At 39.2% G+C, this 17118-nt stretch overlaps 1 protein-coding gene and 1 long non-coding RNA gene across 5 annotated transcripts in view; one reads left to right on the forward strand and one right to left on the reverse strand.

The window, feature by feature from the left end:
• The window catches only part of PDK1 (pyruvate dehydrogenase kinase 1), a 31399-nt gene extending 16259 nt beyond the window's left edge, over positions 1-15140 (reverse strand). For all 3 annotated transcript variants that reach the window (XM_081814175.1, XM_031035584.2, XM_081814174.1), the window contains exons 1-8: positions 14939-15140; positions 12989-13130; positions 10159-10230; positions 8038-8222; positions 7613-7702; positions 6314-6391; positions 4721-4797; positions 2822-2920 (exon numbers count right to left, since the gene is read on the reverse strand). In XM_081814175.1, the coding sequence (XP_081670301.1) occupies positions 2822-2920; positions 4721-4797; positions 6314-6391; positions 7613-7702; positions 8038-8222; positions 10159-10230; positions 12989-13130; positions 14939-15140 (945 nt within the window). The remainder of the gene's footprint in view (positions 1-2821; positions 2921-4720; positions 4798-6313; positions 6392-7612; positions 7703-8037; positions 8223-10158; positions 10231-12988; positions 13131-14938) is intronic.
• LOC145720523 (uncharacterized) overlaps positions 14911-17118 on the forward strand; it is an 82019-nt gene continuing 79811 nt past the window's right edge. Inside the window, exons 1-2 of one of the 2 annotated variants that reach the window (XR_014143546.1) lie at positions 14911-15048; positions 15729-16027. This is a non-coding gene — a long non-coding RNA (uncharacterized LOC145720523). Of the gene's footprint in view, positions 15049-15156; positions 15203-15728; positions 16028-17118 lie in introns of those variants that run through there. The other variant, XR_014143547.1, reaches the window with a different exon arrangement.

The raw sequence follows: 17118 nt of genomic DNA on the forward strand, positions 1-17118 counted from the left end.
AAAAAAAAAGAAACAGAAAATCTGAACAGACTGATACTAAATGAAGGGACTGAACTAGTTATCAAAATCTTACAACACAAACTCAGGCCAGATGGCTTCACTGGTAGATTCTACCAAGCATTTAAAGAAGAATAAAACTGGGGTGCCTGAGTAGCTCAGTTGGTTAAGCATCTGCCTTTGGTTCAGGTCACGATCTCAGGGTCCTGGGATCAAACTCGGCATCAGGCTCCCTGCTCAGCGGGGAGTCGGCTTCTCCCTCTCCCTCTGCTCCTCCCCCTGCTCATGTGCTCTCTCTCCCTCTCATGCTCTCTCTCTCTCTCTCTCTCACACACACACACACACACACACGCACTGTCTCTTTCCTTTCAAATAAATAAATAAAAATCTTAAAAAAAAAAGTGAAAAGATAAGCCACAGAATAGAACATTTTCAAATCATATATCTTATCAGGAACTAGTATCTATAATAAAAAATATATATAGAAAGATAACTCTAAACACTGCAACAATTAAAAGACAATCCACCTAAAAACTGAGCAAAGGATCTTAACTGACATTTCTTCAGAGATAGACAAATGGCCAATTAGCACATGAAAAGATGCTCACCATTATCTCTCACACAAATCAAAACCAGTGAGATATCACTCATACCCATTAGAATAGCTATAATCAAAAAGACTGATTCTAACAAATGTTGACAATGATGTGGAAAAATTGGAACTTTCATACAGTGCTGGCGGGAATGTAAAATGGTAAGGTCACTTTGGAAAATAGTTCGGCAGTTCCTCAAAACCTAAACAGTTACCTATAAGCAGTTCAACTCCTATGTGTATACATAAGACAAATGAAAACCTATGTTCACACAAACACTTCTACATGAATGGCAGCATTATTCCTAACACCCCAAAAATGGAAAAAACCCAGATGTTCATCAACTTGATGAATGGATAAACAAAATGTGTCATACCCATACTACAGAGTATCATTCAACCACAAAAGGAAGTACTGATACCTGCTATAACATTACATTAAGTGGCAGAAGACAGTCACAAAAGACCACATGTTATAGAATTTCATTTTTATGAAATGTCTAAAATAGGGAAATCCATACACAGATTAGCGGTTGCCAAGGACTGGGGAGAAGGAGAAATTGGGGAGTGACTACTAATGGGTATGGAGGTTTTTTGGAGAGTGATGAAAATGTTCTGAAATTAGACAGTAGCATGGTAGCACAACCTTGTGAATATTCTTTTTTTTTTTTAAAGATTTTATTTATTTATTTGAGACAGAATGAGAGAGAGAGAGAGCACATGAGAGGGGGGAGGGTCAGAGGGAGAAGCAGGCTCCCCGCCGAGCAGGGAGCCCGATGCGGGACTCGATCCAGGGACTCCAGGATCATGACCTGAGCCGAAGGCAGTCGCTTAACCAACTGAGCCACCCAGGCGCCCCAACCTTGTGAATATTCTTAAAAACACTGAATTCTACACTTTTTTCTTTTTTTTTTTTCAAAATTTTATTTGAATTCTAGTTAGTGAACATACAGTGCAATATTGGTTTCAGGAGCAGAATTCAGTGGTTCATCACTTACATACAGTAGTACCCAGTGCTCATCATAACAAGTGCCCTCCTTAATACTCACCCCCATCTAGCCCACCCCCCACCCACCTCCCTCCATTAACCCTCAGTTTGTTCTCTATCCTTAAGAGTCTGTTATGGTTTGTTTCCCTCTCTCTCACCCCGCCACCCACATATGTTCATCTGTTTTGTTTCTTAAATTCCACATATGAGTGAAATCATATGGTATTTGTCTTTCTCTGACTTATTTCGCTTAACATAATCTGCTCTAGCTCCATCCATGTCGTTGCAAATGGCAAGATTTCATTCCTTTTTGATGGCTGAGTAATTGAATTATATGCTTTTAAAACAAGGAACAGTAGATGGTCTTCAAATTCTGCAAGATGATTATTTTCAGTCTATAATTTTATGTATGAAAATAGCAGCTGAGGCTGGGTTGGGGAGGGGAGGTGCTCTAACAGACTAACTCCTCACCTACCTTAACAGAAAGCTAATATTTGCTGTTGAAAACTGTTATATTTCAGAAGTAGTGATATCAGAATCCTACTTAAAAATATACCAATAAATCCCAGAAAAAATAACTAAAAGACTGAGTAGTGACCAGAAATGGCCAGGAACTAATGTATTTGATTTTTTATACTCTTTGCATTTATTACTCTAAAACAAAATTTAAAATTATTATTTAAAAAAGAGAATCATCATACTCTTAAGAAAGTGGACTATCTGAACAATGCAGTGGAAAAAGCCTGGGGTCAGAGAGCCTGATTTCATGTTCTGTGGCATTTATTTGCTGTGTAATTATGAGCTACTCACTGTGTCTTAGTTTCCTCATCTGTAAAATCAACAGTAAGATTACCTGTGCTCCTAAGGAAGGAGCTTTTATGAGAAGCAAATGAAACAACATAAAAGTAGATTGAAAAACACTGCTTAAAAATGAAACATTATATACTATCTACATAACACTGTAAACACTCAAATATTTTAGCTTTTACTTATCCAAGTGGATATTCATGATTACTACTAAACTGTCTGTCTTCAGGATTTACTTTTACTTGAATCATCTGGATTATGGACCAGAATAGAAACAGACTCAGGGGATAATTTCCAGAATCTCCCAGATAAATGAAGCAATGTGCTGATGAGCTAGGAGAGATAGGATTTCTTTCTCCCAAGAATAAGTTATGTCTTCAGGAAATTATGTACATGCCTGCACATCAATTAAAACAAACAAGCCAGAAAGCATTTACCTTCACAGTCAAATCCTCATTACCCAGTGTGATGTGGACTTGAATAGGGGGGTAAACACCTTTGTCAGCATGGTGTTCCATCGTTGCTCTCATTGCGTTCTGAAATACATTAGGGTTCCATTCAAAATACAACATTAAAAAAAGAGAAACTAATTATAATTTTCAAATATATATGCATGACTTGAAATTTAAAAATTTTTAATTTGCTGGAAATATGCCAAAATATCACAATTCTTATAATTATAAAGAATTTTAAAAATTATTGTCCATTTTGGAGGACTTGTGAGATACTTTGATTTAAAGATTTCAATTAAATTCTGCTCATTTTCCAAAACCAGGCATTTCAACACTTTGACTAGTTTACATTGAAGCCAAAAATCCTATCCAAATACTTTTATAATTTAGTAGATAACAAGCAAATCTTATTTTTGAAAAGAGTTTTGTCTCTATTTTTAAGAATCCTTTTAATTGCCATAAATTACTTTGAAGGAAAAAAAAATTTCATATAGCACTCATTGCAATGGTCTTATTATGATGTAGAAACTAAGCTAATTCACCACTAGTTTGAAACTAAGGATATTTACACTGTAAAACTGTTTTGATCAATTCCTAAAGGATACATGGTACACAATGCCTACATGGTATAAACACTAAGAGATACCATGACATGTAGCACTGGAGTAGAAACTGATAAAACTAGGTACAGTTAAAAAGGCAAAAGATGGGACTGAATTTGGAAATAAGAGTGTGTGGCCCTGCACACTCATCAGGGTTGGGTATCCCTGAGAAAAAGATGCTATCGTCTCTACCAAAGGCTATTAATAAAATTAGGTTTCAGATGAAAGCCATTATTAATGACACTATGTAAAATCTGTTATAGAATACAGTCATATTTCTTTTATTAAGCATCATGGGGAATAAGATCTTTAGTAACTGAAACTTCAAGGAAAAAATTAATTTTAATACTTTAAGCGCCACTTATTTATTTAACCACTTTGATAGAAAGATTTTTGTATGCTGTCCTAGGAATAGAAGAGCATTCTTGAACTCTTGCTGTTCTAAGAATTCAGTCAGATTTTCTGTGTTTCAGTGTGTTTTTCTTTTTCATGATCCGACTGAAAGCCACCTCTGCTCTCTACTAGTTGGCTGCTGGCTGAAGACATGGTAACTAAAGGAAGAGACTGATTATATAGGCTTGATTTAGAGTAGTCATTTTCAGCCACAAGGACCTGTACCAGTCCTTATCACTCGCTTTTCTGTCTATCAGCAAGTGTCATTGGTGTGTTATTGGGGGAAAAAAGTACTCTTAACATTTCTAGCATAATTTTATTTAGTTTTTGAAATTTGTTGTAAAGAGCAAATATAACAGCAAAAGCCCTGTAAGTCAATATAAATGACTTTCTCAAAAAACTCCACAAACATATAATAGTGGGACTCTGGTCTTCTAAGGGTGGAAAATTGAGAATCATTCTTCTAAATATTCTGTTTTGAAAAATAGAACTTTACTGAGCACTTACACTGAGCTGCCATTGTACTGGACACTTAGTCTGCTACTCCCAATCTTCATAATAACCTGGATAGTATTATCCTCATTTAACAGAAGAGGAAACGTAGGCTCAAAAAGGCTGACCAATTTGCCCAACGTCACACAGAGATTAAGTGGCAGAACTGGAATTCAGACCCAATTCTTCCTGACTTCCAAGTATGAGCTTACCACTACACTGAAGTGCCCATCAGTGTGGACAAAAGGCTGATCTCCAGCAACGTGACATGACACCGAGCATGAAATGACATCTTTAAATGAAACGGAGGAAAACCTGGTAGAGTACTTAACTTTCAGAGCAGATCCCTAACCTCAGGAAAGGACTGATAAAGGTTATGTAATACTATTTTACAAACCTTGAAAAGTTCAAACACCATGTGATAGAGATGGGATGGTACATAAACCACTTGTATTGGCTGTCCTGGTGATTTTGCTACAGAGCAGAAGAGAAAAATATAAAAGTACAGAGAGATGTGCTTAAAGCATTTTTAAGAATATATTGTGTAGTGATGAGAAGAAAACATTGACTATGGAGGGTGGTATTATTTGGGGGGGAGAACTGTCACCCCAGTTCTTCACTGTATTAGTGTTTGACCCCACATTCACATAGATTTATAACTGATGGCGACAACATGAGTTTTCAGTCCTTCTTGTGACCCTGCGTAACCATCTAGCCAATCCAGCTTCCCATTTTCTCTATGATGGTGAGTCTTTTAAAAGGACTCTCAGTCTTAAGGTCAGAATTTTACTTTCCAAAACAAAAATGTTAAGTCTGTAAGTTCCATGGTCCAACTCACGTAAATATACTATTTTTTTAAAGCCACTTTTTTAAATGTTTCATCCATGTGCAATGTTTTCTGTTTTATTTCAGGCATTTCTATGGATACAGATCTGAATTAAATTAAACTAGCATCAATTTATCAAGGAATATGAATTCTACGTTCAAACATTTTATTAAATTTAGAAGCCCAGTTGGGGATGCAGTGGCAGGGGCAGGGGGCAGGCAGGTAGTATGTAAAACAACTTTTAGTAGCGCAAAGGAGTAAGACTCACCATACCTTAGAATTCTAATTCATCCAATAAATTGGACTCTCCTCTGAATAAACTGCCCCGTGGAAACATGGATGGGACACCTGGAAACTGCTCAAGTTCAGGTTCCTAAACTATCATTTGTGCATTGTGATTCTTTACTGAATGGTATTGTTATGAAACAAAAGAGTTAATATGGCTTTAGAAAAACACCAAGCAATTCTATTTTCAATTGAAGAACTTCTTCCATTGCTCTCCCACTATAAGGTCCAGAATACAGCTTAGGAAAAGCCTACTTAATTTTATTCTTCTTAAAGGGACATCTTAACTTAGTAACTGTTTTTCCCTCTACGAACTACCCCACCCCCACAGAAACACAGTGACACTCATCAACCTCCTTCCAAGACATCTGATTTTTTTTGTCCAAAAGGCACTAGTCCGGGTGAAAAGACCATCAGAGATAAACAGATTCTCAAACAGATGAGCATTTTTCTTTCCTCTTTACACCTCCAGTCTTTTTACTTCCTCAACAATACAAAAATGATTCACTGCTCAGGAAGCAGAATTCTTAAAGGGTGAATTCTACATTATTGAAGTGCATACAACAGTCAAATGTAATTTTCTTGGCATCATTTTTTTTCTATAACTAACCAAAAACAGAAACAAAAATAAGGAAAGAATCAACATTATCAGTTAAATATAAACAAAATAGGGAAGAAGCCAAAATGCTTTTCAGACAGAATCCAACTAAATTACACACACACACACTCTTAACATGACTACTCTCCCTCAGCTTTCATATTCAGTAAAGAAGTTGATGAAAAGCCCTTTTATATTAAGACATATTTAAATTCTTCTTATCATTCCTTCTTAGATAATCACAACACTAATCATTGAGGAAAAGACACCATCAGGCTTACCATTTAGTTCTTCAAGTTCTAGTTCAGGAGAGTTAATATAATACAAATCACACAGACGCCTAGCATTTTCATAGCCATCTAGTGTGAATCAAAACAAAAAAAAGCATTAAAATAAATTTACTTCTATATCATGCATTAAGGTGGCAACAGTACTGATACATGAAAATTTAAAACTGTCTATAGAAGAAAACATACTTTAATTATCTTTGTTTAGGGAAGGTCTTCTTAAGTATGACATGACAAAACCTAATAGCCATAAAGGAAAAATGACAGATATGATTAAAAGAAAATAAAAACATCCAAATAGAAAAAGACACCATAAACAAAGTAAAAACAGCAAGGTGAAGAAACTATTTACAATACAGTAACAAACATGTAGAGTTGGTGAAAATTTAGGATACAGACACTCTCATTCATTATTTGATACTTTTTTGGAGGTATGAAAATTTTAAATGCATTTTAAATGTCTTAAATTTTAGGAATCTTGCTTTCTAAAATACTAGCAAAGTCAGCACTATCTAAAGATGTTCACTGCAGTATTGTTGGTAATAAAAAAAAAAAATGAAAACCTAAATATGTAGCAACAAAAGGATGGATTAATACATTGTAATAAACCCATTAAGCCATTCAAAAACCTGAGGTATGTCCGTATGTACTGAATGTGGAATGATGGCTATAAACTTGTAGAAAAATATATATACAGCACCCCATTTTCCAAAAACAAACAATGTAAGAATAACAATTACATATGTATGAGTATATGTGGTATAACAGAAAAAAGTGTGGAAAGATGCAAACCAAACTATTATGAATTACGGCTCCTAGTAAAGGTTATTATATACTTTTTGAAGTGAAACACTCTCATAGTATCACCATACTTTGCCTAAGAAAGCATTGTATCAACAAAATATTCATCCTATATATAATGTACAATTAACATCATAAAATTATTTTCAAATCCACACATTTGCTCCTAACATTTTATCTCAAGATACAAATAACTGTTTTTTGTTTGTTTGTTTGTTTTTAAAGATTTTATTTATTTATTTGAGAGAGAGAGAATGAGAGACAGAGAGCAGGAGAGAGAGGAGGGTCAGAGGGAGAAGCAGACTCCCTGCTGAGCAGGGAGCCCGATGCGGGACTCGATCCTGGGACTCCAGGATCATGACCTGAGCCGAAGGCAGTCGCTTAACCAACTGAGCCACCCAGGCGCCCCAAATAACTGTTTTAATAGCAAGAAATAACACTGAACATTTTGATTTTTGCATCCTTCCTGAAAGGAGAAATATAAATATTTACCTTTAATAACTTCAACTACATTGCAGTTTGGATTTATGCTTCCAATGTGTTTTCGATGAGCTGGGCTTCCTTTTCCACCAAACAATAAAGCTATCAAAAAAATCAAAATAAAAAAACAAACAAAATAAGCTAAACTCTCTAATGCCCTTTTCCAGATTTGAAGACTGTTTCTCTAAATGGTACCAAACAGTAAATAGATATTTTACATTCAATACATAGTATTTTACATTCAATAAAATACATTCAATACATTCAATAAAATAAAAATTTCACATTCAATAAAAATACCTCCTTTGCATGCAATTTACTTAATATGCAAAAAAGTAAAATTAAATGTTTACTAAAGGGAAGTTTTCCAAATAAATTTAAAACATACCAACATATTCATTTTATTTTGCTTCTTCTCTTGACTTCTGGATACTTACAGTGCTGATTGAGTAACATTCTAATTGAAATGCGACTCATGTAGAAACGATCCAAAAAGTACTGAACATTCTGGCTGGTGACAGGATCTACCCCGAAGCTCTCCTTGTATTCAATCACACCCTGGGCCATCGTGGGAATAACATCATTGTGTCGGTTCCTGATCCGAATCACAGTATCTGTAAAGCTAAACAAGCCTGACTTGTCAAAACAGCCAAATGTTTTGACAAGTGAATTTAATACTAAAATCCAAGTTTCACTAACCTATACTAGGCAAGAAATCCCCAATTCAGTAAAAAGATCATTGATGTATGTTTTCTTATGCTTATTTAAATAAATTTCAGCTCATAAATATATGGAATCTATGACAGGACAAAAACCTCCAAAATAAAACTTTTAAAACTTATTTTCTTGGAACTCCTAAGAGTAAGGCTGCCACAAAAGACTATCCTAAAAATGGCAAGGGTTTTCTTTAACCATTATCAATTCAGATCATCTAAGCACTCCCAATGAGGACAGTATTCCAGGGACGTTCAGCATTAAGAGAAGACAGAGTGCTTACTTCTAGGGAACACATGCTCTGTAAGGAATAAGGATGAATAAGCCAATAAAGCCTGCCTGTTTGGGAACTATTCCCTATGGTTCCAAGAGAGAAAGAACCACTAAGAACAGAAAAGTAAAAGAAATTCTAATTTCATTGATCCTATTAAGTTTAAAAATGGGAGAGGAAAAGTCGACTGTTGTGTTAAAAGAAAAATTTTCAAGTCATCCAGCCTTCCCACTTCTGTCATTTAGAAGACATTATTGCATGGTTAATTTAAAGACCTAAATAAAAGAGAAAAGAAATCTTAATTATGAAATAACAAAATCCATCTTGTAACATACCTATCTGAATTTACACTTCTGAATGAGTGCTTTCCCATTCAAAGTCATCATCTTGAGTACTATTAACTTATTCCAATGATGCTCTCACGGCTCAAAATATTTTTGGAATTCCTAGTTTGTAATCTGCTTCAAAACCAAACTAATAATCCCAAATACAAACAAAACTCCTCAAAAACAACAAACAACTCATCATTTCTAATCCACCCCTTTATTTCACTTCTCTCTTTTTAAAACCCCAAAGAGTATTATTCTGCTTGATTGCTCTCATTTTTTAGATTCAGCTCTGACTAACCATCTTCAGAAGGTTCTGTAGCATAACATTTATTTTTAAGAGGGCTTGGGTTCAAATCCTGATCCTACCACTGGTTGGCTATTTGATTTTAATGCTACCTTAAGTTTCTTTGTGCACAGACAGCATTAACTCAATAGCATTGTTTTAAAGATTAAATACACAGTGTGCTTCATACCTAGGCAGAGAGTAAATCTTTGATGTTATTTTCAGACCAATACATGTTTAAAAAGTGAAATGTTGCCATCATCTTTAAAGACAGTAAAAAAAAAAAATGTGTAATAAACTGTGAGGACAACAAAAGAAGTGGTCTTTAAGTTCTGAGCCACATTCATTGGAATAAGCAGATAATTGCCTGAGAGGACTACCCGGGTTTATCAATTCGGGTGTGCTGGTTATTAAATTGGTTGTATTACTTCCATTATCTTACAGGCCAGAGGTCATAAAGTGAGACCCACAGACACGTTTTTATAGGCCTTCAGTATTTAAAAATTTTTTTTAATTAGTTGCAATCTTCAAAACTGGGAGGTTTTACATTAAAAATCTAAACTTACTGCTTTTCTTTAAACCCCCACACACAAATCAGACAATCCGGATAGTGTTTCTGCATTGGCAATGATTGGAGGGAGCTGAAGGTGGCACGCTGGAGCTGAAGGTGACTCTTCCCTAAGTGAGGAGTCCTCACCAGTCCCCTATCATCCGAATGGCACCGAGGCCACATCTAGATTTCCACTGATCATCACACTTGAATTGTGTCTTTTCTTGTATTTACTGATGTACAGTATTTGCCGTACCTGTATGAGCTGCTATAAACACATATACTATCATATGTTCTGGAGTGGAGAGAAACTAAAGTTAATTTCCCTAAAGTGACCCAACAGCAGGTTTAAGCTCAATACATTTATATTTTTTATATGACATTTAAAGAGTATAAAAATTGTGCACTTACTCATAAATAGTTTTAGCATCTTCAGCACTTTTGTCTTTAAATTCAAGAAGTTCCTGAAGACTCTGGATATACCTAAAATGCAAATCAGTGGGATAAATTTGTTCTTTTACAATTTGGAAGTTCAATATTGTGAAAATACTAAAAAGGTATTTTTAATTTTAACATCTTTTAACTTTTAATTTAGAATAGTGCTACAAATTATGGTTGAAGTAGGATTTTTAGACCCATTCACATTTAAGCAAAGTGCCTGGCACAAAGTAGTAGAAGGTGCATTTTCTCCTAAAAACATAGGTTAAATTTGATTTAAGGATTTCAAGATTTCGGGTGCCTGGGTGGCTCAGTTGGTTAAGCGGCTGCCTTCGGCTCAGGTCATGATCTCAGGGTCCTGGGATAGAACCAACCCCGCCCAGTTTGCTTCTCCCTCTCCTCTGCCCCTTCCCATGCTTGTGCACACGCTGGTGCAGCGTGAACACGCTCTCTCTCTCTCAAATTAATAAATAAAATCTTTTCAAATAATAATTTTAAGATTTCCTACTTCTTTTTTTTTTTTTTAAGTTCTATACTCTAAGATAGCTTTTCAGTTTCTTAAATTTACCACTATACAGTATAAATGCTGATTGTCATGAGAACTGAGTCTGTTACCATGAACTATGTGATCTGGGACGATGACTTAGCTTGTCTTAGTCTCAGTAAAATGTGGAGGCCCGCCTATATCAGTCTATGAGTCTAACTTAAAACCTGAGCTTTAAAACCTTATACACCGTATATATAGGCCTTGAGTGTTTAAAAAAAATTTTATTAGTTGCAATCTTTCAAAATTGGGAGATTTTACATTAAAAATCTAGACTTGTGGCTTTTCTTTAAATAAATACACAAAAATCAGATGATCTGGATAGTGTTTCTGCATTGGCAATGATCAGCTGGAGCTGAGGGTGGTTATCCTTTAGAAGCATGCACTCTCCAGGTTAATAGCTTATGTCCAGTCAACAAGTATTTGTTAAAAGCCTATAATTTACCACATAGTTCTTTTAAACAGAGCTGAACAAAAACAAAAGTCATGAAAATGTAGGTTTTTAATTTACCTAACAATTCAAGGTGGCAAATCACCTGTTAAAGACGGAGCAAAATGAGGAAAGCCAAATGACTTTGTCAAGGTCATGCTGCCAAGCACCATGGCAGGACAGGGCCAGAGGTGAAAACACTTCACTACTATTCAATGACCTTCCATAATACAGGGTCTGCTTTGGCTGCTCTGTTGGAACTTTATCTACAACTGTCTTTAGTAGGCATCCAGGGGTAATGAAAGTGTAAAAATCTGTAAATCCATACGTTGGTTTGGAAAGCTGTTCTTGACAAGCAATGTGCCTCTGCAGTACAAAGCATTCCAAAGTCAAGTGATTCTGATATTTGCTTTAACCCTTACTTTTCACCGGCAAGAAAAACTATGCTCTTTATTCAAGAGAGAGTTGAGCACCTACAACATTTTAGGCACAGATCAGATTTCAAAATGCAGCATATTCTATTTTTAATGAAGAATTTTAAAAATAGGAATAAGCTTCCATAGAAAATTATATGTTCTCATTTATATTCCATCATAGTTCCTAAACAAATGCCTCTTCTTTAAACCACATTTATAATTGTCCCGTATTTGAACTAGATAGCAAGCATCTCATTATCACATATTATAGCAAGCATACACTTCTTTCACTTTTTTTTTAAATTGAAGTTCTATCAGTTTCTCCTACAAACTATGATACCTACAAAAAAAAGCTAAGATCTCCATGAATCATAACTGGGAAAAATCTTGCAGCTAATTTTTTTTTCTATTTAAGACTGAACTCTGGTAGACTCTTTTGTTTGAAATGTATAGTGCTTAAAAGAATAATACTTGTAAGTTAATAACATTAACAAGAAAGGCTGTGTTTAAGTGGCCACATAGGCATGCACCTCCACTGTCATATTTCGGAAGAGATTATAGTTTCTTATATGATTCCACTAATTTCTAATTATTTTTAAATGGTAGAAAAAAGGGTGCCTGGATGGCTCAGTTGGTTAAGCAACTGCCTTTGGCTCGGGTCATGATCCCAGGGTCCTGGGATGGAGCCCGCATCGGGCTCCCTGCTGGGTGGGAAGCCTGCTTCTCCCTCTCCCACTCCCCCTGCTTGTGTTCCCTCTCTCGCTGTCTGTCTGCCTCTCTCTCTCTCTCTGTCAATTAAATAAATAAAATCTTTTTAAAAAAAATAAAATAAATGGTAGAAAAAAGATTTTAACTTTTGTGTTTGATAAAGATATACTTCAATAAAATAAATTCAGTTTACTAAAAAAATATATACACCCTTTAATACATTTTATCATTCTGACTATAGCACGGTATAGTAGAAAGAAACAAATCTGGGCTTGAATCCCAGCTCCACTATGAGTGGTACTGCCTTTGGCAAAAGACCTGTAGGTGCCTCAGTTTCCTAATCTGTAAAATGGAGATAATAATGCCTAATGGGCAGAGTTGTCGAGGGGATTAAAGGTAATATACATAAACCCCTAGCCATCAACACATGATAGATATTTTTTATTATAATATAACATCCTGCAGATTCAATAACACAAATCATAAAGTTAGTGTGTGTATTTCTGTGTAGTTCTGATTTTTTTTTTTTTTTTCAAAGTCAAGGACTGGTAGAGTCCAGGATTCAGGGGACAAGCCTAGACATACCCATAAAAAGAGGAGGAATGCTCTGAATCCACTGAAGAGTTAAAAAAAAAAGTATTTGCTTTCACCTTAAGTCAAGCCTACAAGTCCACTGAAACTGCAAACACAAGATGGGAATCTTACCAGCTCTGTACCAATTGAACTGATGGAGTCCTGAGAAGATTATCTGGAAGAAGACTTATTTCTTTCATTATATTTGCCAATCTAACAGGCAGCTCTTGCCGCAGAAACATAAATGAGGTCTTTTCACAAGCATTCATAGATCCTAAAACCAAATAGGGTGGGAACAGCAATAAGTAGAGGCCATAAGGCAGTAGAAGCCAAGTGGCAGGGAGAAACACAGAGGGAGTTATTGGGCAATGACAGAGCGGTAGCATCACCATAATGACAGGGAAAGAAAGAGGAGGCAAAGGACAAGATAACCCACTCAGTTGGGTTGTGAGGCATCCTAAATGACCTGCTAATTCCTGACATTCCAATTGCTTTGTAGAGTGATGAAGATACTTTCCTGTCTCCATCATCCGTAGGGGATCATCTCAGAACCAAGGCAACCTGAGCAAGTCTGAGCAAGGTGTGGAGTCCAATGAACAGTAGGATGGCCAAAGCCTATCCTATGTAACCAGTTGCTGCTATTATTTAGAAAATCTGCTTCCTAACTCCAGGTTTATAAGAAATGAATACCTAAGATAAACAGAGTAGTGGTATATGCATGAGAACCATGATAAACAAGACTCAGTGTAGAGGAGGGCTTTCAGGTAACAGAAAGCAAAAAATACCAATGCCTGTTCAGCAACCATCTTCAAGCTTTGAACCCCAGCACCCCCACCCCCGGTTTTTCAATTGTCTGATTCCTGGAAAGCAGCCTGCTCTTCTTCCACTCCTATCAAGATGCTAGGCAGAACATTTGTAGAATGGCCTTTGGCAAGCAGTTCCATTTAAAGTTAAACTAAAAAGTCATGTTATTTCAGCACTGCGTTTTAAACTCACGAATTTAATCTTGCTGCTTTAGCAAGAGGCAACCTTAGCAATAACTAGATTGTCCATAGCAGGAATGGCCGAATTAAAGGAAAGCATTTTCTTGAGAAAGTTTAATAGGATACTGTGAACAAGGCCAAATTCACCCCTTAATCACACTACAGTCATTTTAAGGTACAAACAAAAACGAGGGCTGTGTGCCAAAAAAATTTTGCCACTGTACACCACAATTTTAAGATAAAGCTTCCGGCTATGCTGCTATCTTTCGAGCCCACTAATGATCCATTACTGACTTAACAGTCAGTACAATGCAGAAGATAATTTTTTCTACTGAAATTATACGACTATATTAGTTTTCCCTTTCCCCCTCAACACCCCCATATGAGAAGTCAAAATGTCTAACTTTTCAATTTCTCTGCAATCTGTTGCATCCTTTCTAGAGAAAACCAGGAAGCGTCCACCAGAGGAAGAGGAAAGTGGATAGGGTGCAATCTGGTAATCCCCACAGCACTTGTGTTCACGCACTTCACATGTGCTCAAGACTATGCTGATGATGAAATGAATGTGCTGTTGGTGGAAACACTATTAGGCAAGCGGCAAGGAAAACATTCTATGAAAACACTCGGGCCAGTTATAACCTGCTTCTCCTATCATCATGTCAACTTTATGCAATCATCATATACAAACTGAGCATTTATCATCACTCTGAAGAATCGGAACACGACTCCCGGAGGTGTGCACACACTTGCCTCTAGCCGGAGCTCGGCTCTTCGGAAGGGACCTGGCAGAGAGCACGGTTCTGCACACGTGCGCTGAAAGGCGGGAGGTCATTCCGCCCGCGGCCCTCCCTGTTTGTTTTTCAACAACACACAGTGAAAAGGCACACGCCTCCGGCCCGCCTGCGCCAGCACCTGAGCTAGAGGATCTGCCCGCAAGGGAGGAAGGAAGCACCTAAAGCGCTGGGGGAGGAGACGTTAAGGAGGAGGGGTGCGCCGGCGGTGAGAGGGGGCCAGCGCGGGCCGGGCCCGGCCCGGGTCAGGGGCCGCATTTCCCCGCGCAGGGCCGCGCACAAAGGCCCGAGGCCCGGGCCGCACTCACCGAAGTCCAGGAACTGCTTCATGGAAAGCGGGGACGGCGAGAAGCGCGCGTAGAAGTCCACCTGGCCCGGAACGCCGCTCTCGGGCGCCGGCCTGGAGCCCGAGTCGGAGGTGAGGCTGCGGCTGCCGCCGGGGCTAGCCGCGCGCAGCCCAGAGCCCGGGCCGGCCGAGGCGGCTCCGCGCAGCAGCCGCGCCAGCCTCATGCCGAGCCCCGCCGGAGGAGCCGGAGCCGCGGCCGCTCGCCGCTCCGCGCCTCGGCCGGGCGGTACGTGAGGGACGTGGCGACCCTCAGGGGCGGGGAGCGGCTGTCACCGCCACGGCCACCGCCCCCCTCGCCGGAGCCCGGCCCCCTGCGCCGCTGGGCGGGGCCCAGAGAGGGAGGAGGGGAGAGAGGCGGGAGCGTGCGCGGGGTCCGCCCCTGTGCCAAAGCCCAGCCTCCCGCGCGCCGGGGCGGGGCGGGAGAGCGAGGGGGCGGGTAGTGTGTGCGCAGGTCTGCGGGCGGAAAACCGCGGGAGCCGGGGCCGGCAGGGTGTCCGCAGTCCCGGGCCCGCGCGGAGACCGCAGGTTGTGGCGGCGCCGGGGCTGCTAAGCCGCGCTCGCCCTGTGGTGCGCCCCCTTCCCACGCTCTTTCAGAGCGAACCACACCTTCCTGCTTTCTGTGCCTCCTCCCCAGCCTCAGCCAAAAAGGGTTAAGGACTGGGCCGCGCTCCGCTTCCCACAACGGTGTGCTGCTGCGAGTCCGAGTGCGTTCCAGAAACTCTCCAAGGTGATGCAAGCCCCATATTTTACAGGTGAAGAAGCCAAGACCCAGAAACCTTCAAGATCTGACCCTCGCCAAGCAGTGGTACAAAAATGCGAATGAACATGGGGGAGTGTATCCCTAAATATTATCAGCGACTGCAGATCCAGAAGATGATTGGCAGGCAGCCCAACTTGAAGCTTTTTGTGCAGGCCTTCTAGGCATGGTCAGCAACGTACTTAAAGGGTCCCTCCTCTTGACTTCACCGTCTTCTCAGCCTCACAGTTTGGCTGTTCCATCATTTCCTCTTCTCCAATTTACTCGGCTTATGATGGGGTACCTCTGGATATGGTAAGTTGAAAATGCATTTAATAAACTTATCCAGCATCATAGCTTAACCTAGCCGACCTTAATAGTGCTCAGAACATTTCCATTAGCCTACAGTTGGGCAAAATCCTCTAACACAAAGCCTATTTTATAATAACACATACTTTATTGAAGTACTGTCCTGAAAGTGAAAAACAGAATGGTTGTACATAGGTTGTTTACCCTGGCAACTGTGGGGCTGAGTTGGAGTCGCAGCTGCTGCTGCAAGCATCACAAAAGAATATTGTACCACATTTCAACTTGCTTGGGAAAAGATCAAAATTCAAGGTATGATTTCCACTGAATGGGTATCGCTTTTGCTCCACTGTAAAGTAGAAAAATCGTAAGTTGAACTATTGAAAATCGGAAACTGTAGTGAATACAAGACTAGACAATTTCTTATTTTGGTTTAATCCCATAGAGCTGCAAAGGCAGCAATCTTTGCTGAAAATCACCACCGCTGCCCCTTCTCTCCACCGCTACTTCCCCATATATCCATCCCCAGTGCTTTGGTATGTCTTAGATGCAACAAAATTACTTTTTCATGGGTAGTTTATCAATAAAATATGTATACGTGTATATCTCAGCAGTTACTGGTATAGAATAACAATTCATTTCTTCATGATGGTCAGGTCTTGGGTTGTATTGATAAGGAAAATCTGGGTCCTAAGATGGCCGACGGAGCCAGTGAGAGCATCCCAGTCCTTGCCCCGGGGCTCTTCCGGGTTCTTCTCCCTGCTCTGCTTTCTGCGTGCACCAATCCGGGTTCTTCTCCCTGCCCCGCTTCACGCACGTGCCAAAAGTGCCAAGTATGCGGAAGTAGAAGTGTATAAATTGCCCCCTTTGTGCTCGGGGCTCAGACGTTTGGAGACCACTCTCCTCTGAGCCCGCCAGCATTAAATAAACCTCAGGTCTTCCAAGATCTCCGGGTGCCTCTTGGTTCTTCCGTCAGGCGAGCCAGTCCAGGTTCCGTAACATTTGGTTCCCTGACGGGGAAACCCAACCATGCTGGGCCATTGTTGCCACCCGTTTGGGGTCAACGGCGGGGCAGTGATGGAAGGAGGGATTGTAACGGA

Source organism: Leptonychotes weddellii, chromosome 3, assembly GCF_054177405.1.
Source record: "Leptonychotes weddellii isolate Sample4059 chromosome 3, ASM5417740v2, whole genome shotgun sequence".
NCBI lineage: Eukaryota > Metazoa > Chordata > Mammalia > Carnivora > Phocidae > Leptonychotes > Leptonychotes weddellii.